The following is a 23,513-nucleotide window of genomic DNA, read 5'->3' on the forward strand; positions in this document are numbered from 1 at the left end:
TCTAAAAAATCACACATTCTGTTAAATATTTAACATAGAATTAAAAGAAGGATTGAAATTGACAGAGTAAAATCTCATAAACTAACCGTCAAATGTTTTAAAAATAAATGACCAAATTAAAATTGAGGTTAAGCTTTACGGAATATTTGTGAGATTCACCGATGATTTAAGTATCATTTCTTTGATGGTTTTTTTTTTTTTGTTTTGTTTTTTGTCTTGCTTTTTTTCCTGCCTTTTCCAGAAAGTTCGCGCATGCATGAATGCCACGTCATAGCCGTGCCCCAATGATTCATCTCTGTCTGCCATGCTCAGAAGTGAGTTAGTTGTAGTTTGTTTGTTTGTCAAATTACCTCGTAACCTTCTGGAGTTTCATCCTCAGCCACACAGATCAATACCAAAATTTATCTGATTGACTTCTAATAAAATGAAAAATGAAAATATAACAATAATGAGAATTTCATCTATATCGTTATACTCAATCAGTAGAATTCCGTTTTAAATATAATTATGTTTGTTTTTTTCTTCTTCTTGTTTTAATGTAATTTTTACTCTATTTAACCTTTTAAAATGAAAGAAATATTGTACTGTAAAAAGCAAAAATGAAAAATATAAAATATGATTAAACTTCTTAGATATTAGCGGTTGTTGTGAATCCTAAAATGTTTATAATATTCGGTGCAAAAAGAATACTATGTTAATTTCATAAAGATTCCACGCAAAAAAAAAAAAGAAAAAGAAAAAGACATATTCAAGAATAAAATAATGAATATGGGATAACATAAAAAAAATAATAAATAAATAGAAAAACACCCATAATACGATTCCAACGTACGTTGAGGATACAACTGTGCACAGCTAATACTAATGGCAAATGCGAAAAAACAAAACCTCCCAAATAAGGAAACAATATTATAGAAGAGAAACATAGAAAGCGAAAGAACAAAAAATCACCTCCTTCAAAACCTGAGTTTCTCTGAAGAAGAAAATAAAAGAAAATTTTCTGAGAAATTGGTATATTTTTTCGTTTTCTTCAAATTTTTTTTTCCTATCATGGCAGCTGAGAAAGAAAATGAGAAGGACACAGAGTTTTTCTGGGAAAACGACGACAATTATGGAAGCGAGCAGGAAAACGACATTGAAGTTAACAGGATTGAGAATGAAAGCAGTGCTAGCAGCAGCGATTTAGACGAGCCTACGAATGGAGAGGGATCGAACTTTGGTGGTTTTTCTTCCCAACAATGGCCTCAGAGTTACAAGTATGCGACCCCTTTTAATATGGTTGTTATTGAGAAATTTTATATTATATGTAAATTTGTGAATAATTAGACTTGTATCTAAAGATAGTATGCATATTGTTAATAATTTTATATATATATATATATGTATGTATGTATATATCGCTGAATATATATGAAGCTTGAAAAGAAGTTTTGAGGGTGTAAACTCAATTTCATTTCTTTCTTTGCACATTTGTCATGCTAGTTTAAAGCCTTGTATGGGAAAATCAATGATTTATATGAGATTTGATAAGTATAATATGGCACGAAAGTTAAGTGACTTTGAATATGATAAAGTGGAAAATATTTAGTCTTACTCATTGCTAGCGCTTAAAAGTATTGAGACAGAACAGAACTTTTTCTTTTTTCCAGCTATTGACTGAATATGATCAGTAGGGGAAATTTGTGGAGGTGGGATGGGGAGATTTACAAGGGTACATGTTGAAAATAAGAACTTAAGAAATTAATTTTTTTCTTTTTCCTTGGATTAATGGATAAAACAGATTTTTATGGTTTTTTTTTTTTTTTTTTGGCAGGGAGACAATTGATTCTTACACAATAGCAGCATCGCCGAATTTCGGAAGTAGTCTTGGACATGTTCGGAGCATTATATACTCGAGCTTCGGCGGCCATAGCAAAGATAGTTTAGACCTTGATGGAAAGTCTCCTTTACTGTCTGATAAAAGTTATCAGAAGAGTGATTTGGATAGGATCTCAAGAACACAATCCTCATGGTCAGAAAAATCCCATTTGCATAAGCAGCTGACCGGAGAGTTACCGATTGGTCAGGGATGTAGCTTCACTCAAACCATATTCAATGGTAAGTATTGTTATTTTACTGCCACTATAATGAAAGTTGTGTCTGAAATATTGTATGATGTCCTATTAAACACTATTCACATGCAGTTTTCATTGAATTTTATTCTTATTATGCTCATACTTGATATGCTAGTAAACGAAGGTTTTCAGGCTTTTTGGTTGTGTTTGAGTGATTTCCTGTGATGTTGGCTGGAGACAGGAATAAATGTGATGGCTGGAGTTGGGCTTCTCTCTACGCCGTTTACCGTGAAAGAAGCTGGGTGGGCAAGTTTGGTAGTGCTAGTTGTATTTGCTGTCATTTGTTGTTACACAGCCTCCCTCATGAGGTACTGCTTTGAGAGCAAAGACGGCATTGTAACATATCCCGACCTGGGAGAAGCTGCATTCGGAAAATATGGTCGTTTGATCTTATCTGTAAGTCCCAAATTTGATGTCTTGATTGCAGGGTTAGGAACCAGATCACTGAACCGGAGCATTTTAGATGTGTAGTTAGCATATAGTTTGCAGTATATAGTTCATTTCCGTCCCATGTTTGGTTTGTCCATTTGTATTATACAACCTGAGATTGTATGTCATTGCAACATATTTAAATGTCAGTTTCTTTGTTCTGTTTTTTCTTGTCCTGATATTGTTCTATCTTTTTCTCATCTGCAGATCATTTTGTACACCGAATTATATGTAAGTAAAACTGATTCTTGAACTTTATACTATTTTTTAATCATATGTTATTGATCCTCATTCTTCAAGTTAACATTTTTTTTTCTTCTTCTAATTGTGCAGTCTTATTGTGTGGAGTTCATAATTTTGGAAGGAGATAACCTTACCAGTCTATTCCCTGGGACATCCTTAGACTGGGGCCATTTTCAGCTCGACTCGATGCACTTCTTTGGAATTTTAACTGCCCTGATTGTTCTACCAACAGTATGGTTGAGGGATCTCCGCGTGATCTCGTACCTTTCAGGTGTTCAATATTTATCTATCTATATGTATATATGATTAGTAAATACAACCCCAATCCATTGGTGCCTTTAAACTATGGATTTTACATTATAACATTGCCTGGTTTTGTTTCTTTGCTTCGTTGTTTTTGCAGCCGGTGGGGTCATTGCGACGATTTTGATAGTTCTATGCGTATTTTTACTTGGTACAGCCGAAGGAATGGGTTTTCACCAAACTGGTGAAGTAGTGAAGTGGAGAGGAATTCCATTTGCCATTGGGGTCTATGGATTTTGCTATTCTGGTCATTCGGTTTTCCCAAACATATACCAGTCTATGGCAGACAAAAGAAAATTCACTCCGGCGCTAATTATATGGTACAGAAGCGTGTTTTCTTTTCATTAATTTGGTGTTTGGGGCGTCCTCTTCCCACTTTCCTTTTTTCTGGCCTCATCCTTTTTGGCTCTTTTCTTGCAGTTTTCTCTTGTGCGTCCTAATATACGGGGGTGTTGCAGTCATGGGATATCTTATATTTGGTCAAAGTGCATTGTCTCAGATAACTCTGAATATGCCAAAAGATTCTGTTGTCTCGAGAGTCGCATTGTGGACAACAGTGAGTATCAGAGTTTTTAGTTTGAATGTTTAAATGAACTTGGGGTGGAATATTTTACAAGATTACTAAGCTTGTATATCTTGGTTCTTGCAGGTTATCAACCCATTCACTAAATATCCTTTTCATAGTTTTTTTTTAGTGAAAAATAGCTGATGAAATATATCGATAAATTCATAGAAATTACTTCTGATACTTTGCTTCCTTAACCTTTAACAAGTATGCTTTGTTGATGAACCCATTGGCAAGGAGTATTGAAGAGCTGCTTCCGATTCGAGTCTCGAATAGTCCTTGGTGTTTCATTCTTCTTAGGACGGCCCTTGTGGCTTCTTCTGTTTGTGCTGCATTCCTTCTTCCTTTCTTTGGTACATTTTGTACTTCATCTTCAACCACATATTTTACTGTCCATTCCAATCCAAGTTTTCGAGACAATATGGAAATGCAAAATCATAATTGCTATTATATTTTCTTACTAATTGTTACTTTTCTTCCGCTCCAGAGATAGCAGGATATTGCTATTAAAATCCTTGAGCACTATGATCACTTCGTTTTCCGGCCAACTTGGAGGAACTTGATGACTAAGATCTTGTAATTTTTTTTATTTATTGCAGGTCTTGTGATGGCCTTAATAGGTTCTCTCCTAAGCATACTAGTGGTGAGCATATGTACACCAATTTAATAACTACATACATTTAGTCCATTAGTGAAAATCGGTTTATTATTCATTATAGAAGATGTTTGTTTATTTATTGGCTATTTGGCTGCAACTTAAAAAAAAAAAAAATGCATCACGTTAACAAATTAGACATTAGTATACCTTAATTGACAATATTTAGCAAGGACATCTGCTGATAGAAAAGTTAATTGCCAAATTAGCTTTTAATGAAGATTTAATCTTCATGAAAAATCAGAAGACTAAGAACATTACTTTACTTGAGCCAGGGAATTAAAAAGGTTCTATAAATTCTCTTTTTTTGTTCTTTATATTAGTCCCTTTTAGAGAATGGTACTTCATAGAAGTACAAACCACAACCCGAAGGTCTGAGATGCATTTTGTTGGCCTGCAATCCTTCATACATGGTTTTGATTCATCTTACATGTCACATGAAATCAAATTTACATTGCTGCTTGTTTTTTTTTTCATTTTCTGTCTTTTGTTGACTGTTTATGTTACTAGATGTGTCCTTATCAAAGTCAACGAATCTTATAAAATGGATGTTTCTTTGGTTCAGGCAGTAATAATGCCGGCATTATGCTTTCTAAAGATAGTGGGGAAGAAAGCTACAACTGTTCAGGTGAGCAGAGTTTTGCAAGTACTAAATTTGTTAGATGCGCGTTTTGCTATTTTTCCTCGATTGACAAAGAAAATAACAAGTTAGGTTTAACTTTCTCGTAATGAATAATAAGTTTTCACCGGAATTGTATCAAGAGAACACACGGTATGTGCTATCAAGCATTTTGAATGCCGTTTTTCATGGGAAGCACGACAACTAATAAAAAGTGAGTTTCATCTGTTGATCCACATTCTATTAGTGTGTAGTGCTTAGCTCTACTGGTGTCTCCTAGTACTTATATATATATATATATAAAAGTATATAGAGAGGTTTCTTTCATGCTTCTGTTCCAGTCAGTTTGCGAGTACACCAGTTTTCAGTCTCAGTGGCATCACAAGTATTGTGTATAATTTGCTACTTTGTAAATCATGCATCATTTTTTTTTTTAGATGTTTGCTGCTTCATAAAATTTGTTTTCCTCTTCACTTAACACACTATTTTGTGCATAATCAGATTGTTTCGAGTATCGCAATTGTGGTGTTGGGCATCATCAGCGCAATCCTCGGAACATATTCTTCAGTATCGCAGATCGCGAACAGCTACTGAAAGGACACTTTTATGGGACAACACGATTTGAGTAAGTTTAAAGGAGCTTTGTATTCTTCCCTAAAGCTCCAATTACTCTTCTTAATTTGCGCTGATATTTTTACAGTACAGCTTTGTAATGAAGTGTACTCGAACCTTATATCTTCATTTACAACATAGAAAGAGATTATAGAATATATGTATTTTTGCATTCTACGATTGGTGCCAGTAGTTTAACTTATTTATTTATTTATTATTGTTGTTATTATTTTTATTTTTTGTGATTAAACATATATAGGAGCTCTATACGAAAATGTTTCAATGCTCGGGATAGTTTTCCCTTTTTTGTAAGTCTTTTCCTTAAGTTTAACGAATATAAAGAATTGCAGGAAAAAGAAAGAAAAAAAAAAACAGAACAAAAGAAAATTAATGAATAGCATTTAATCTGTTATTGAAAAATAGTTTGCCTTGACTGTTAATCGATCACTTTTTTTATTGTTTATTTACACGATGAGACAGGTTATAAGATGCATGTGCTTTCTTTATTTAAAGAAAAGAAAAAGATCGTTTAATTTTTATAACAATAATAAAGATAGCATTTTAAAAATAATACTGATTTTGGTAACCACTACGAGTATTTATTTGTCAGTAAAAATAAGTTTAAATGGGTGCTATTTTTAATCTATCTTTTGTCAATGCTATAGAAAGATTATGTGTACATATTCATGTGTATTTACTTGTTCACAACAAGAAAAGAAAAGAAAAAGTATAGAGAAAAAGAAATGAAGGAGAAAATTGACCCTTCATTTGTTGTGACATCTTATGAACAGAAATACATTTTAAAAAAATAAAAAATAAAAAGCAAAGTTGTGGTTGTTCTACTTTTCCACGTAAGAAGAGGAGAAGGGGAAAGAATACAAGTTCACAACTCTCCAAAATCAACGTGAAAAAAAAAAAAAAAAAAAAACTCATTGCAAAAGTGAAAATACATGTCGCTTTCAGGCTAACGTGATATCGTTCTAAAGTCTTTAGATTTTTTTTTAATTAACTTATTTTTCTGTAAGATCTTTTTTCTATTACTAATATATTATTTCTGTTTAGTCTAAATCTTATCTTAACAAGTTAGAAGAGAAAAAGAATAAAAGCGAAAATTGACCCTAAGCTTGTTGGTGATACTCGGTCTTATGAACAGAAATACATAATTTTAGCAAAGTTAGAACCGGTAGACTTTAATTATAAATATGATTTTAATCAACAAATTCATAAATACCAAGAACCATCATACCAAACTACAAGAGCAATATTGAGGAAGCATACATGAATTCATATTAGCATCAATAGACACTTTTACAAAATTACTATAACAATTAGCAAACCAGTTATTGTTTTCCTCAGTCAAATCTCTAGAGTCCTTAACATGGTGTTTCTCTCTAGATAGGATATAAGAGAAAGCGGCCGAATGATTTGACGTATTGAGGAACATAACCTACATGTCCTTATATACTATTCTGGTAGGGTCCTATTAAACATAGCTGAGTCAGTATTGGGTATCTACTCATTAAACCTATACCCAATTCGAAGTCTTATTGGGCTCTCCTAATTAGATCACTTAAAGCTCATTTATTAAATAGCATGATATAATTGTCATATAAATATGTGCCCATATTAATATTAGGAAATTAACGTGAATTTCTTAACAATCTTCCACTTGGGCTACATGTGATTTCTAAAACAATTATATCATATGTTCCTTAAGATGTCATTTGTATGATTTGGTCTATCTCCTATATTAGTATGAAATCATGGCAGCTTTCGAAACATTCAAACGTAACTAAACCTTCCATGGTCACCATACCAACATATTCAATGACATAAATCGAGTATGGATGAGTGGCATAGAAAGTACATGCAATGTGATCTCCAACATGCCTATTTCCAATTGGTCTTGCTTTAGCCTTTAGTGAGATCAATATGAAACTTTCTAAACCCAATGCGAAACCACAATTAGAAAGCAAATAAGTTCAGAGATAAACCTAATCCATGTTTTTTATTTCGCGAAAACAAACATAAAAGTGTGTCTTGCCCAAAAAAACATCCAAAATACAAACTCCCACTAAACACGCACATCGTCAAATAAGACAATACCCGTATGAGGTGTAAGCTCGTGAAAGGCCTTGGGCGGTACACCCTTGGTTTATGGATCCACAATCATGGAGTTTGAAAACTCTAGAATCTTTATTTAACAACAAAAACATGAAGTCTATTTGCTTCAACTTCGAAGAACTTCTGTTGTTATTGGAATATAGCAAGCCCAAATTACTGTCACAAGTATCTTCAGCAGCCTTTCAATACCATCTACCACATGCAGCCCAGTGACAAAGATTCACAACCATATTCCATGATCAGATGCCTCTTGACAGGCTATGAACTCCGCTGCCGCAATGGAAGAAGCTATGAGTGTCTGCTTAACATTCTTCCAAAAATTAGCTCCCCAGGCCAGCAGTAAAATATAGCCCGACGTGGATCTTTATTGTATTGGCATCCATCAAAATCGAAAACATAATATCCAATGATCTCCCAAAGATTTGATTTCCGATAAGTGAACATTTAATCCTTTATTCTCTGTAAATACCGTATGACCCATTTGGTTGCTTTCTAATGATCCATTTCCTGAGTTCCTTAAATATCTTCCAAAAATTCCAAAACATATGCTATATACGAAAGCATACATACCTAAGCATACATAAGACTTCATACTGCCGACGTATAAGAAATATGTTGTATTTCTTTAACTTTAAGGTCATTGTTGAGGTACTAAATGAGACTGAACTTGTCTTGAGGCACTGAATGAGACTGGACTTGTCTCCCTTAGCAAGGGGCGTATTTCCTGGTCTATTTGTCTTATTGCCGAGTCTATCCAGAATTCTTTCGATATATCTCTTTTTGCGATGACCCAAGGATACCTCGAGAGTGATCTCGATGCATCTATATGCCTAATGCAAAAGAGACGTCCCCAAGAGCTTTCATCTCAAAGTCCCTAGCTAGAAATATCTTAGTTTCATGCAACAAGCCTATATTACTGCCAACAAGCAGTATATCATCGACATATAAAACCAGGAAGCCAAATTTACTCCCACTAAACTTATGGTATACAAAATTATGAACTTTATTTACCCCAAGTCCATACGAGATAATAACCTACTGAAAATTGTGATACCATTGACAAGAAGCCTGCTTGAGGCTATAGATGGATTTCTTTAGTTAGCAGACCATATTCTTTGAATTACCATATACAAAGTTTTTCCGGTTGCACCATATATATCGTTTCATCAATATCACCATTGAGAAACGCAGTCTTTACATCAATCTGATGTAGCTCCAGATCAAAATGAGCCACAAGTGTCATAATAATTCTGAAAGAGTCTTTCGTTGAAACCGAAGAGAAAGTCTATTTATAGTTGATGCCTTCTTTTTGAATGAATCCCTTAGTAACTAGACAAACCTCATATCTCTCAGCATTACCTTTCGAATCCTGTTTAGTCTTAAATATCCATTTATAAACAATGGGCTTCACATCTATAGGCAATTCGACGAGATTTCAAACGTCATTATCCTTCATGGATTTCTTCTATTCTTTTATGGCATCAATCTACTTTTGAGAATTAGAACTCTTCATGGTTTGATGGAAGTTGATACGATCTTTTTCCATCATACATATATTAACCTTATGTTCTTAGAGAAGGACGACATAGACAACCGAAATCGCACTTCTCCTTTCTCTAGTGGAAGTCCTTAATGACACTTTCAATTGAGATTGTTGAGTTTCCTCATCGGGAGCAACTACTTAATTTGGGATATGGAGTTCCGCAACATTGTCTTGATTCAGATTTGCATCTTAAACAATGTCAAGCATTGAAACTTGAACATTACGACTAGCAACTGAAGGAAGAGAAGCAAATTCCTTTTCAAAGACAATATCTCTAACTTTATCTCTCTCCTTCAAACTCAACTTCCGCAAGGAATCTTGAATTTCCCATATCAAAAATGGACCTAGTCGTGGGACCAAAACTTGTAACCCCTTCACCATTTAGAGTACCTAATAAAGTAGCAGCTTATAATTTTGTAGTCCAGTTTCCTTTTATTCGACCTATAAATCCTTTTCTAAGTTGGACTTCCCCAAATGTGTAAATGCTTAATGCCAGGCTTCTTGTCTGTCCTTAGTTCATAAGGAATTTTAGCTACCTCTTTATTTGGCACCCTATTAAGGATATATATACTTTAGTTCTTTAGTGCTTCCCTAGAGGGATTATGGTGAAGAAGAATGATTAATCATACTAGGTACTATGTCCTTAAAGATCCTGTTTTTCTCTCAACAACACCGTTCATACTGGGTTTGTCTGGCATTATGCATTGTGGGATGATTCTGCATTCCTCCCTTTTCATCATTTGAGCTCGTTGTGGCTTGGATACGGTGTTCCTTTGGAGGGAGCTTGTATGCGGTTTGGTAGTTGGAAGGGGTGGGGTAGTCACATTTCTCCTTGCAGGTTGGGGATTGTGGGTGCTTCCATGTCTCTACATTATGGGGGCTTTGGTCCTTGTGGGGTGGTAGCTCCATGGGTGAGGCGCTTTCACTTGTTAGTGGTGGTGACTCGACTCCTTTTTGTCATTTTTTCTGCTCCCTTGTTGCATTGCAGTACCCTCGCTCATTCTTGGTGGTTGACATGTCATCAGAAATCGAGCTAGTGTCATTTGGATTTTACCCATTTGTTTTAGCTTATGTGTTTTTCAAATAATGGCGTTCAGTTTTAGGGCGTTAATTTATGCTGCTTTGTTAGTTTTTTGTTGTAATAACGAAGTGGTCTCCCCACCTTCTAGTGTTGTATTTATATTTAGTCTGCAAGTCATGTTTCTTTGCTGTTTGTGGTAGGCTTTAGTGCTTTTAGTCTCTCGATCTCGGTCAATCAGAGTTATCCATCGACTAGTGGTGTATTTGTTAGATATATACATATTCCATTGAACGTTTCAATCAAACCTACCGGTGCTTCTAGTTTGTTGTCAGAATTGAGTGGCTAAATGCTTTGGGGTCTTGTGTCTGAATTAGGTTTGTACTTCTCTAATTTGGAAGGCAATTTTCATTTTGAAAAAAAAAAATTGTTAACTAAAATTATTTTTTATCCTTCAATTTTTGGATTAAGCTTTAAGGTAGAAAGTTTTATGGATCAAAATTACCTAATTACCTTTAACGAGGGACATATGATCTTCATGTGTTTAGTTTGTTCAAAAAGTAGCGAAAGGAGAAAGTTTAATACGACTGAAAAAGTTACGGTACTAATGCTCTGTTTGGTAAGAAGGAAAGAAAATGGAAGGGAAAGGAAAATTATAATGCATAGAAAATTAGAAGGATAGAAAAGATTTTGATTTTCCCTTGACTTGTTTAGTATGATAGGGAAGAAAGAAAATGAATCTACCTTCCCTTGTTTGGTATTGGAAGTGAAACTAAAGGGATGGAAAAATTATTATTGGTGTAATTACTTTTTTACCTAAATATTTTTTATTAATATTCTTTTCTAATAAAAGTATAAATAATACAGTATTCAACATCAAATTAACTCAAAAAATTCATGTAATTTGAACATATATTCCATCTATATTATGTATATATATACACACACATACATATATAAAGGTACAAAAACATAGTTTAACTTATATAGCATTAATGCACTGTAGCTATGAATGCACTGTGAATGTGATAAAGGTTGGTTGATCATCGATGTTTAATTTAATGTACTGAATCTTTTATATGGATATCTTTAATCCTAGCTATATACACATATCGAAGTGGAGAGAGAAAGCTCATTGCCTATTTATCTCTTCTTTCTGAAAAAAAAAAAAAAAAAAAAAAAGCGCCAACTTTTGGAGCCAAAATGAGGACAATTTAGTAATTTAGGTAGTTATTTACATTTTCCTTCCTAAAATCCTCCCATTTTTAGAGGGATTAAATATGGTGGGACTCACTAATTATAATTTCCTTTTAATTTTCTTTTCCTTCTCAATTTCCTTTCTACCAAACAAGTTAATTTATCAATTTCCATCCTAAAATCCCTCTAACATTTTCTTTCTTTCCACTTTTTATTCGTACCAAACATAATGTAAAAGTTCAGGAGAATTTATAAAAATCGTCTTGTAACTAATCAGACAACCCCTAACAAAAACACGCTTGCATGAAACAGTTGAGAATATAAAGCAATATCAACGTTTTTCCTGTTTTTATTTATAGTTTTCGAGCAAAACGAAATGAACGTTTTTGTTGCATACTGACGTTGCAAACAAAAGAGGGACGAGAATAAAAATAAATTGATGAGAGAGGCATGTCCAAGTTGTTAAAAAGGGGAATTGGTATGGAAACTTACACGATAGTAGGTATTGGAATTTGATACAAACTCCAATTTCTGTAGAAACAAGTGGATGTAGAGTTGTCTCTAATGAGGATCTACAACGCACCAAATATGAATTCATACTGCCGTTAGTCCACAAGCTATTTATGATTTTGTACATTATCTAGGACTATGTATGAAAAGTTACAAATCTAGATTCCAATTTCCTTCTTTTTTTTTTTTTTTTCATTTCACTTTGCTTTTTAACATATGTTTGTTTACTCTATAATCGGTTTGCTTTGGCGGTGGCCAGTATTTCTCGTATCCTCTTGTTTTTTCTTTTTTCGGAAAATAATATTTGTTTTATCCTTTTGTTTAGAAGAAAAATAGTCCACAAAATAATATTTGTTTTACCCATTTTTTAAGCTAAAATTTCTTTTAGCAAAAAAGTTTTGCATACACCAATAACATAATGCGGATGACTCTATAGTATACGATACAAAACACTTAATAAAAACCGATTTCATCAGTAAATTCTGATGAAACATAGAGAAGACGGCACAAGATAAGATCGATATAAGAAAAATTTCTGGACACATCAATTTTCAGCATTCATGTGGCTCTTTTTGAAACCACGATGATTGTTGGAAGCTTTCGATCCATTAAGAGGATGTAAATTGTAGCTCCAAGACCATCAAAATTTCCGCTAGCCTCGTAGCTAGCGGAACTTTTAAAACGCTAAGACCTAAATTTAGAGGACCATAAACAAACTCAAACGAAATATAGACACCTTAATACTACATGACGGAAATATACACCTTTATTAAACTAAAACATCTATAACTAAAATTGAAAGCACTACTGACGCAAGCCTTTAACGACAATACAATGGACAGAGAGCCATCAGGGTAGGTACAAGTGGCAAGGTCAACAAGATGTCTTCAAATAGTAGATCGTGAAACACACGCACGACCACCGTCAACATCTGGAATTGACACTACCACTTCAAAAGAAGCTTACCATCGTTCGGAACATAACTCCGAAAGAGTACAACCACGAGACGAGGAATGAGCCGAAAAATTTTATACTCGTTTGAAAACAAATATTATATCCAAAAAATTCAACAAACTAATACGTACGTGCGTGCTTCCAGAAATAGTTAAACAAACTAGAAATAGTTAAACAAACTAGTAATAGCTAACAAATTAATAATGGTCCACGAATGCTGACCTGACCAGCAGAGAGAGGAGAGAGAGAGAGAGAGAGAGAGAGAGAGAGAGAGAGAGAGAGAGATAATCGGTTACCGTCACAAACTCCTTCCTTCCAGAGTTTGCCACATAAACCAATCCCGCTCTGCCCTTTTCCCCTTTCATGCCCTGCCTCTTCTCTTTTCTCTCCTTCTAAGTAACTACAAATCATATTTTTTTTTTTTTAAAAAAAAAAAACCCCAAAAGAGAGCCAGGGAGAGAATAATAAAGAAAAAAATACAATAAAATAAAAACCGGTCACCGGCTTTGTCGGTTAACGGCGGTTCATGTTCGATGGGCGCGAAAATTGAGAAATTGCGGTGAAGCTGCGCGTAATGCAGGCCCTCCCCAGGATTATTGGTCGGTCTTAGAGACAACGGATTTCAGATTCAGATTTCAAAATCAGGAAAAAAAAAAAAGAAAAGAAAACCAAAACAAGCATTTTCGAATTCAGCAAAAATTTCTTCCTTGGATTGAAATTTTGAATCGAAGAAAAACCCAATTTCTTCGATATGGTTCTGATCGCTGTTCGTCGTTCTCCTCGCGCTTTTCTCTCGATTGCGGTGTCGTTGTAGCGCTCCTCAAGAATCTCAGAATCACACATTTCTAGAGAGAGAGAGAGAGAAATCGAGACGAGAATTGAAGAGTTTTGTGGAGAGAGAGAGAGAGAAATGTCGGACTCGGAGTTGGTGGCTCGGACTGGTCGTCAATTGCAGCGGTACCAAGATGGTTGCCGCCTCGTCGCCGGGTACTCTCTCTCTCCTCTCTCTTTCTATTTTGTCAGATTTCGTGTTCGTCTTGGTGCGTATGAACGAATTGTGTAATTTTATGGGCGAAAAGTTTAAAAATGAAAACAAAGGAATTCAAATTAGCGTCTTGAATGAGTAATTTTGTGTTTGGACAGTGCTGGTTTATTTGATATTAAATGGTTAACAGTCCTTTTCATTAGCATTCATTTAGTCTTTATTATTTTTTTTTTTTTATATTATTATTATGACATTGTGTGTTTGTATATTGCAATTTGAAGAGGTGGGGATATGGTATTGAGATATATGCTAAACTAGTTACAGAAATAATGATGAAACAAATTTTTTTTTTTTTTTTTCAATCAATCATTTTGTGATTTTGGATGATTAAATTACATGGACCATGTTAGGTTGGCCAAGAGGATAAACTAACAATGCTCTTATACTATTATCATGATTGGTGATTTATTTGCTTCAACTTTCATTTAAGTTTTCAAACAGGGGCAGGAATAGACTACAGGGACTTTTCAGCTTATTCTTCTTATGTAAAGCTTTGGCATTTTGGTATTTTTTGTGATTTGCTGATTGAAATTCTTAGATTCATTAACTTTTCTAACTAAAGATTTAAACATAATTAAATAAGTTAGCTATTTTGACTTTTTTTTTTTGTAATATGTGTGTGTGTGTGTGTGTGTGTGTATAGATACCCTTTTGGATGTTTAGTCCTATCGGAGCTTTAGGCTATGTAGAATAACTCAAAAAATGTAGTAGATGCTAAAGAAATTTCAGCCTGTCCACTTGGTTATTCTGAACATAAGTCCTGTCCCCTTGGTGGAGAATGCCTTGCTTTCCTGTCTTATTTTGATTTTCTTGTGTTAAGCATGTGCTTTTGATAGGTTCTAACACAGATTGTCAATACTGCAGGTGTATTCCTTTCAGGTATAGAAATCACATCAAGGATGATCGCGGTGCATATGAGAATGTTGTTGAGGTACTAATGATCAACTCAACAAGTGGACCTAATCTTGTGTTTCCAAAGGTACAGTGCTTTGCCTTGAAGAAATTCATGCTCTAATACGTTGTCCATACAATATCCATCAAGTTAAAGAGGAAAAGGAATTAATTGTTATTTTAGATATGATTTATAAACTAACACTTTTGACTTCTCTTAGTTAGTTGACATTTATGCTTCATATTCCTATTGAATCTGCATTTTGGCCAGAAAAAATGTCAGAACTTCTTGCAATAAGTTCAGAATTCCTGAACGTGGCAAAGCCCCTTTTGATTCCTTATCCTGATAATGGTTTACATGTAAGAGGAAGGAGAAAGAACATGGGATTGATGTAGTTCCTTAAACTCTTATATTTGGTCTGTGGCAGTGGCACTATTGATTTTACATATTTGGTGTTGGTTTCCCTGTTTCTGCTTTTCATCCAACAGCATCATACAACGACGACGCTCATGCTTGGAGTATAAATTAACGGAGTTGAACAAAGTGTCACTTTGGGAAACATGGGTATTGAAAATCTGAAAATGCCTTGGTTTCCATTTTTAATGGAATTTCTGCCAAGATGATGCATCCATAGGTACCTCTACAAGAGCTCCGGGTAACCAAATATGAAAACTGGTACCATAAGCACTTTGTCAGCTAAAGAGGAGAAAGAAGCATATCCATAGAAAGATTTGGCGCCGCTCACTAAATTCTGTGGTCAATGAAATTTATAAATCGGTTTTGACAAAGTTTGTCTTGGAAATGTTTTTATTCTCGCATCCAAAGATCCTGAGTGAGGTATCTTGGAAATTTACCTCACATGTATTTGGAGTACCTGCACATAAGCATCCAAGAATATCTGAATACTGTTTCCCTGAGCTGATAAAAACCTGTCCGGAAAAGTGTACAGCCATATGTGCCTCTCCTTTCCTTTTCTCTCGGTTTTTCTCGTTCTCAGAATGAAAATCATTTCATTTTCGCTCTCTCAAGAATCCCTATTAGGCACTGCCCGTCTCCTCAGCTACCCCATAATGATGAGCAGTTCCATTGTTCCACTTTACTAAACTACGGGACATTCACTGTTTGCTTTAAATTCAATTATCTAAACAAAACTAGTTAAAAGACTTGGCCTTAAATGTGTGTGTGTGTGTGTGTATTTATCTTGACGGGTGACCAACTTTTCAGTTTTAGCTCCTTGTGGTAGACTAGTAGTCTAAAGTTAACTTTAAATTATCTATTTCTCTGTTACTTGTGTAGCTTTGGATATAAGCAATTCAAATCCTTATTTTTGAGCTACAAACAACACTTTTATGTTGTTTTACAAAATGATAACTGTTGAATTGGTACCCTAGTAATTACCAATATACATTTTGTTTTCTCTGCTACTTCTTTCTCCCGCCCAACCTCTCAAGGGGGAAGCTTTCGGGTTATTCTTGTATATTTGTGAGTGACCGTTTATTTGATCATAGGGTGGCTGGGAAAATGACGAAACTGTTGAGCAAGCAGCAGTACGTGAAGCTGTAGAAGAAGCTGGAGTTCGAGGTGATTTAGTGGTAAGAATTTAGCGACCTCTTATCTTTGCGGTATGGATCATCAGTCGTGTAATATGTGTTTATCGAGATCAGTATTAGCCCTTGGTAAGAAGCAAAGACCTTAGTTAGTCACTTGAACTTTTAGTCATAAGCTTAAAACTTCAGCAAGTAGTACAATGCCTATTTTCTGAAGAACTAAAACCAAAAGTAATCTGATATTGTACTTCTCTTTGTTTTCTAAAAATACAGGGAGGAAAACTCATAATATATTTATTTTTGCCCCCTCCAACTTACAAGCACCGTATTTTTCCTCCTCCTACAAAAGCTTTTTATTTGGGATCAGCTTTAGACATCAGACATCGATTGTAGAAAATGTGCATCTGTGGAAAAAATTAAAATTCCGATATCCAATCTTCCCATTGATTAGTTATAGATTGAATTGGTCTGTCCTGTGATGGACACATTGAGCATGTGGAACGTTAATTTCTTGTTCACGAGAGAAGCAATCACCTCGGTCTTTGTTTTTTTGGTTGCCGATGTATTTAAGTTTTTGGTTACCCTATGTACAGTAATTTGCTTTTTTATCAAGGAGTTTCTTCTTTGATTATAGTTTCATACGCGTTTTTCTCTTCTTTAGTCTCTTGATGGATGAGGATGAAAGTTTAATAAGTTTTTCTGTTCTTAACATTTTCTTTTTAAGCATCAGAGCCCTGACTTTAAGATAAAGCTCTTATTACAAAAATAAAAATAAAACTAAAAACTTTTAATATAATGCTCATATGGAGACCATCGGTGAGTGCAACTATAGATCTCTATGAGTTATGTTTGATGTCATTGACAACTAACAAAGATACAAGGAATATGTGTAATACAAATATCTTGTTTATTTGCTTAATAGCTTCCGTAAATACAAGTTTCTATACCCGTTTTTATTTAAGGTAATTGTCGCAGTAGTTGCTACTTACAATGCAAGGCTGTTATTTTTTCAGCACTTCTTGGGGTACTACTGTTTCAAGAGCAAAACCCTGCAAGATGAGTTTTGTCCGGAAGGTTTGTGCAAGGCTGCCATGTTTGTGCTGCTCGTGAAAGAGGAGCTTCAGTTCTGGCCAGAGCAAAGCACTCGCCAAAGAAGCTGGCTCACCATCCCGGAAGCCATGGAGCGTTGCCGGCATCAATGGATGCGAAAGGCTCTCGAGGAGGGTTTCTTGAAATGGCAGGAAGATCAAATGATGGCGACTTCCCCAAAGGAAGAAAACCACCTAGTGTCATCCGCTTTATCCCCCGATCAGGATTAATCGAAAGGGCCTCTGTCAGAAACTGAACTAAGTCCCGTTTCCTTTTCAGGGTTCAAGGCACAGATAAGAGGATTCAACAAATGTTTGTGCTTTTTAGGTGTTTTCCTGTGTGATTTCTGCTGTTCTTTTTTACAATTGATCACTTTGTTTTGTTGTCAAGTTTAAAATGGCAGAGGGTCAAACACAAACCGAAATGAAGGAAGAAAAAGGCAAAAGTTAACCATTTTTTCCCAAGTGAGCTTAAGTTTTTGACGGCCTGCAAATTTGAGGTCTCCTTTCTTAGGATTTCAACTAGAAGTGGTACTTTTTAGTATTGGAAAAATATGTTGCCAAAAAGTTTACATTAGCATGTTCTTTGTATTTTACGAATATCTGCCATAATAACAATATAATTTCCTGGTTAGCCAAAATAGGATAATATTCAGTGACCTATTATTTATGGAAAAGCGTTAGGGCACCATTTTCTCAACCTCGTGTAATGTTGCAATTTTTTAATCATACAAGTGCTTATTTATATCTCTTCTTAAAGAGTTGCGTGGTTATAAAATTGACACGCTGTAGTATGAGGTATAGTAAATAAAAAGTGCAATAAATAGGTCACTTCTATGCGACCCGATTCGGATGAATTAGGTTGTGAGAGAGGGTGTGCTCTACGCTAGTGGGGCTAAGAATGAAAATATCGGTATTGGTAGAAACATCGTTACTCTTGGTTTACGGAATTTTTAGAGAAAATATTGATATCGGTGGAAATATCAAGAAAAATTATTGAAGCTGCGGAAATTTATATTTGAACATATTTTTAATACTCTATGATAACATAAACATTGAAAAGATATATAAATAAATGAGTTTTATATAAAAAAATATCATACATATTAGATTTCTTAATTGTTTGCCTGAGATGGTGGTGATACATTATGAAGATAATTGAAAATTCTATATCAATCATAGTTTTTAAAATCATGTTTATGTGGATAATGAATGCGTGGAGGCTCATTGGACGATCACAGCTATAATTGGATCATATGATATGTGGTCTTCTTTAAAGCTTGTTACAACTTATAAAATGACAAAATTATGTCTATCATATGATACAACAAGAGAGAAAAAAAAAAAAAAAAAAAAAAGAACTCTTTACGGTTAACATTTTCTGAAATTTTCCCGAAATATCTCGAAATTTTATCCAATTTACACTACTGGCAACCCGAAATCAATATATTAATCAATATTATATTGAAATTTTTAATCAATGATTTTCTGATTTTCTGCCGAAATTGATTTATAGTTCAAAAAAAATGACAGAACCCTCAAAATACCAAAATTTCCACCTAAATTTCAGTAGTTTCGACAGTATTTGCAACGTTGGTGGGGCTAATCTCTAACAGCTGAGTCAGGTTGTTTAGAATTTTTTTTTTATTAATATAGCGCTAAAATTTCTATTGATTCACATGTTTTTATCTAATCGCTCAAAAGAGAAAAACAACTTTTTTCTTCAAATATACAACGTTCGGCATTCAAAATATCAAAAACTAATGCAAAACAAACTGATCTAGCCCTCATTTTCTTCCCTTTTATCATTTGCTTCTCTATCTCTTACCCTTCCTCATAGCGGGGTCTCGAAAACCGAGTAATGTCTACTGGGCTTTTATCCTTTTTTTAGGTTCATTAGGGTTTTTATTGGTTGGAACTTCTAGTTATCTTGGTAGGAATTTTATACCGTTCTTTTCCTCTCAGCAAATAATTTTTTTTTCACAAGGAATCGTGATGTCTTTCTATGGAATCGCGGGTCCAATGGCAATCACTCTCTGCGGGTTGCGGCTGTCCAATCCTCCTCTTCTACCTCCCGTGTCGCGAACGTCGGAGCCTATTATCTTGTCGTGCCATGTTGACATCCGAGGCGTTTCTCCCCTCGTGATGTCATATTCATGGGTGGTCCTCACGGTCAACAAACGGCATTTTTAAGTGTAAATAAATAGTGAAAAAAAAAAAAAAAAAAAAAAACTATTTGAGGTCATTACGTTTGAGAGGGAAAGTCTACATGAACATGGTAAATATGCAATCCTACCAGAAAGTCATATAACTTGAAGCTTAATACATGCAAACAACTTTTGGTAAACTCTAGTAGTTGTCCTATCCAACATTAATGCCTCAGCTAACAACTATTATTATCCATGATCCTAGTAGGTTTTTCTTTTCTTTTTTCTTTTTTAATCATTATAAGTTCTTACTACAATAAAGAGAAATATTGACATCACTTTTTCTGTTTTTTATTTTGAGAAAAAGAAAATTGTTGAGAAAAAATTTTGTTGTACGAAAAATATTAGTGTTACTCTTTCTGTCACTTTCTGTATTCATTGTTTGACATGTGAATTCCACTATATCATTTTTTATTTAAATAATAACATATCATGTTAATGGAGTCTACGTGTAAAACAATGAATGTAAATAGTGACAAAAAGAGGGATAGAAAGAGTAATGCTAGCATATCTTCTATAACAAATTTTTCTCGACAATTTTCTTTTCTCTAAAACATTTTTTCTTCGAATGTCATGAAAAATCTTTAAGGTGATATTTTTTTTATTAAATTTCATAGAAACGAGACTGAAAAATGCTACATTTGACATCAGCGGCCAGGTCTTTGGTCGTTTATATATAGTTTCACAACAATCTTAGCTACCATCTCTAGCACGTCTTCAATATTCATCCCTATTAATTACTTAGGATGGCTCTAATAAGATGGGGTATCACTAAGTCCATTTTTTCATTTTTAGAATTTATTTTTCTTATATAAATTGAGTTCGATAATATCTCTGACCATCGTTAATTAATCTTCATGTTGTTATTTTGTTATCCATCCCCGATCCCCAACTTCAAATTCAAATTCCAAAAAAAAAAAGGAAAAAAAAAGCGTTAAACAACAAAATTGATATCGATAAATTTTCCTTCAATCTAAATGCAAAAGATTTAGCAAGGGCCGCCAACCTTCTAACACAATATTTCCAAATTGCGCATAATGAAATGAATATCTCAATATTATAATGGGCAGCTTTACATATATTTAGTTGTATATCTTCTCCGTGACAGTGACCATGAATATCCTAAACCTACGGCTCCTAGCCGTTTTGATTCACTAATTTAAATTTTTAATTTGAATTGAGATGTGATATTATGTGAAAATTTTTTATTATAGTAAAAAAATTAGATGTGACTTTTTTGAGAGCTTTTTACTGTAACAAAACTTGAATTTTAAACTCAAATCAACAAAAAGAACGGGACCTAAATATCCACATGAACAACATATCTTGTGTGTGCGACAGTGATGAGTACGGGATTGAGAGGGCAATGAACAGAAAGAGCCAGGCAAGTTGCTTGCTTCCATGTCATTTGTATAGTTTTCAATTGTCAGTATTTGATCAAAAACTACACATGCATACCTATATATACATATAGTTATATGTGTGTGTATATACATATATAGTATAATTAACAGTTATTGTAGCCGTAGAAACCGTCGGCGGAAAATTTAAGCCTCCTTTTCTATACAAATTTAAATTTTTAATTTAAACTGAGATGTGACATTTTTTTAAAAATTTTTAACTGAAACAGAAAAAATTAAGTGTTATATTTTTAAAAAAAATTTAACTATAAAAACTTAAAATTAAAAACTCAAATTGATAAAATAAATGAAAGCACAGTTTCTGTCCTCGCTGAACTGTCAAATCAACAATTTGACACAAGTAGCGCCAAAAGGTCTTTTTTTCTTTTTTTTTTTTTTTGGTATTATCGACTAAACAACTATCCAAAATAATATTAATTACCAAAACAAAAATCCGAAATAATATTGGCGGAGTACCAATGTTCCAACAAGATGGGATTGTCTATTTGGTTGGCTATTGCAAAAATGTTTTTATCACGAGCATGCACAGAGAAATTGAGAAGACATTTTTCTTGGTTCTAATTAAGCAACACATGATAATTGGGAAAATTTACAGTTCCCGTCATATTTGAGCTTTGAAAAGGATATGCTACAATATTTAATTATATAGCTTAAGACAAAACAAACAGAGCAAATCACATATTAACCAATGCACAATTCATGTCACTAATACGCATAATAATGATCGATTAAAACCATGTAATGCCAAATTAAACTTTATTAACGTCTTGTTTATATCTAGATACAAAGATTGTAGGACCTCTAGTTCCATAAAAGTGTAATAATTTAAAGTGCTAACCATATGGTAGTCCCTAAAGGGATGTAACTTAAATTCAACACCAATTATCGATCTTTAATCAGATTCATAAATAGTCAAAATATAAACCGATCACGTCATAAAGAAAGATTTCCAGACATGATTTAACCAATCAATCAAATTCATAAAAGATTAATTAAAATTGCACACATTGCATGCATGTGAAATCTAGATAGCTAGGTCTTTGTCACTATTCACCACCCTTTTGGAAAGGAAACGCCTCACGTTTCAAATCATGATAACTAAAGATTGAGGAAGGACGCATTTGATCTATTAGGTTGTATACTATCATGACCACAACAAGCCAAAACTTACAGAAAATGAACCATCTAAAAGGACAAAGCACTAAGAGTACAAAAAGCTCAACCTTTTTAATCGATTGTCCCATTAATGCAAGTTGGCAAACACCACATATTTGCACTTTAGTTGCTGATCAAGTTGCATACATGCATAAATCTTAATCCTCGTTCATTTTACCGATTTTAATTTTTAATTTTAGGTTTTTACAGTAAAAAATTCTCAAAAAATATCACATCTAACTTTTTCTGCTACAATAAAAAACTCTCAAAAAATATCACATCTCAGCTCGAATTCAAAACTCGAATCCGTGAAGTGACGAGACCTTACACATTACACACACTAGATATGTACATACATACACACACATATATATATGTATATATATATTAGAGCTCTAGAGGAACTATCACAAGGGCAAGTTGAAATTGACATAAATCAATGATATCTCATTCCTGATGGAGTTTTACTAGCTACGACATAATTTAATATACAATCTAATATGTAAAACTTATATAGTAAGCAAGTCATGAACCCCTTTGGAGAAATGAAAAGCGTAATAGAACAGCTAGCTAATGTAAATTTTTAATGAATCGCTTGTATATCTCTTAAACATTATGTGTTCAATCTACCCTCGAAACACAGGAAGCAAAAAGAAGAAATTAAAATGTTATCCTGTACACAAACATACATACATATATATATATATATATATATAGGTCATATAATGTACAAGGAGTAGAGAGATGGCAACAGTTCATTAAAAATCTAGTAGATTTCTCTTTCTATGATAGATTGAGACATATATAGACACACACACATAATACATATACCAAAGCTGACAAAAATATTAATGTTGGGGTAAAAGGTATGCTTTAATTTCACGGATGCTCTTGCTATTGATGAAAATGATGTATAGTTACACTAGTCAAGAGACTTTTATATACATTTATTTATGAAAACATATATTTGCCTTCCAAGAATGGATAAGAAAACTACTCGTTTCTTAGTATGGTGCGAGACTATACTCAGCATTTTCTCCTTCTGGAGTACGATTTCTAGCACTACAAATAACCAAGTCAGGCCTCAAGGGGACATATTAAGGGGACAATTGAACTCATCTTTTATATATATATATATTTAGTATGGTGCGAGACTATACTCAGCATTTTCTCCTTCTGGAGTACGATTTCTAGCACTACAAATAACCAAGTCAGGCCTCAAGGGGACATATTAAGGGGACAATTGAACTCATCTTTTATATATATATATAT

At 33.8% G+C, this 23,513-nt stretch overlaps 2 protein-coding genes across 4 annotated transcripts; both read left to right on the forward strand.

The window, feature by feature from the left end:
* The first annotated feature begins 848 nt into the window (after positions 1 to 848).
* On the forward strand, positions 849 to 5,724 carry LOC21397095 (amino acid transporter AVT1A). Of its 3 annotated transcripts, none has more exons than XM_024161207.1 (12): positions 849 to 1,256; positions 1,814 to 2,097; positions 2,296 to 2,510; positions 2,751 to 2,774; positions 2,877 to 3,057; positions 3,190 to 3,409; positions 3,510 to 3,645; positions 3,739 to 3,758; positions 3,862 to 4,007; positions 4,254 to 4,297; positions 4,875 to 4,937; positions 5,430 to 5,724. In XM_024161207.1, the coding sequence occupies exons 1-12, from the start codon at positions 1,051 to 1,053 to the stop codon at positions 5,520 to 5,522; spliced, it is 1,632 nt and encodes a 543-aa protein (XP_024016975.1). In that variant the 5' UTR covers positions 849 to 1,050; the 3' UTR covers positions 5,523 to 5,724. The 3 variants fall into 3 exon arrangements, with proteins under 3 accessions (XP_024016975.1, XP_024016977.1, XP_024016976.1); XM_024161209.1 differs by having other exon boundaries at positions 3,247 to 3,409; XM_024161208.1 differs by lacking the exon at positions 5,430 to 5,724 and adding an exon at positions 5,050 to 5,136.
* Positions 5,725 to 13,325: 7,601 nt separating this feature from the next.
* Positions 13,326 to 18,139, forward strand: LOC21397096 (nudix hydrolase 16, mitochondrial). The gene is made up of 4 exons (XM_024161210.1): positions 13,326 to 13,873; positions 14,796 to 14,910; positions 16,332 to 16,415; positions 17,384 to 18,139. Exons 1-4 carry the CDS (start codon positions 13,797 to 13,799, stop codon positions 17,687 to 17,689), a joined length of 582 nt encoding a protein of 193 aa, XP_024016978.1. The 5' UTR covers positions 13,326 to 13,796; the 3' UTR covers positions 17,690 to 18,139.
* Positions 18,140 to 23,513: the final 5,374 nt, after the last annotated feature.

This window comes from Morus notabilis, unplaced genomic scaffold (assembly GCF_000414095.1).
Source record: "Morus notabilis unplaced genomic scaffold, ASM41409v2 Scaffold49, whole genome shotgun sequence".
Classification (NCBI taxonomy): Eukaryota; Viridiplantae; Streptophyta; class Magnoliopsida; order Rosales; family Moraceae; genus Morus; species Morus notabilis.

Excerpts from the sequence above, each read along its gene's own strand:
- LOC21397096 (XM_024161210.1), top strand. The coding sequence starts at position 13,797 with ATGTCGGACTCGGAGTTGGTGGCTCGGACTGGTCGTCAATTGCAGCGG. Across the intron at positions 13,874-14,795 it reads GGTTGCCGCCTCGTCGCCGG|GTGTATTCCTTTCAGGTATA; the intron begins GTACTCTCTCTC and ends TCAATACTGCAG. Across the intron at positions 14,911-16,331 it reads CTAATCTTGTGTTTCCAAAG|GGTGGCTGGGAAAATGACGA; the intron begins GTACAGTGCTTT and ends ATTTGATCATAG.
- LOC21397095 (XM_024161207.1), top strand. The coding sequence starts at position 1,051 with ATGGCAGCTGAGAAAGAAAATGAGAAGGACACAGAGTTTTTCTGGGAA. Across the intron at positions 3,058-3,189 it reads CGTGATCTCGTACCTTTCAG|CCGGTGGGGTCATTGCGACG; the intron begins GTGTTCAATATT and ends TTGTTTTTGCAG. Across the intron at positions 3,410-3,509 it reads ACTCCGGCGCTAATTATATG|TTTTCTCTTGTGCGTCCTAA; the intron begins GTACAGAAGCGT and ends CTTTTCTTGCAG.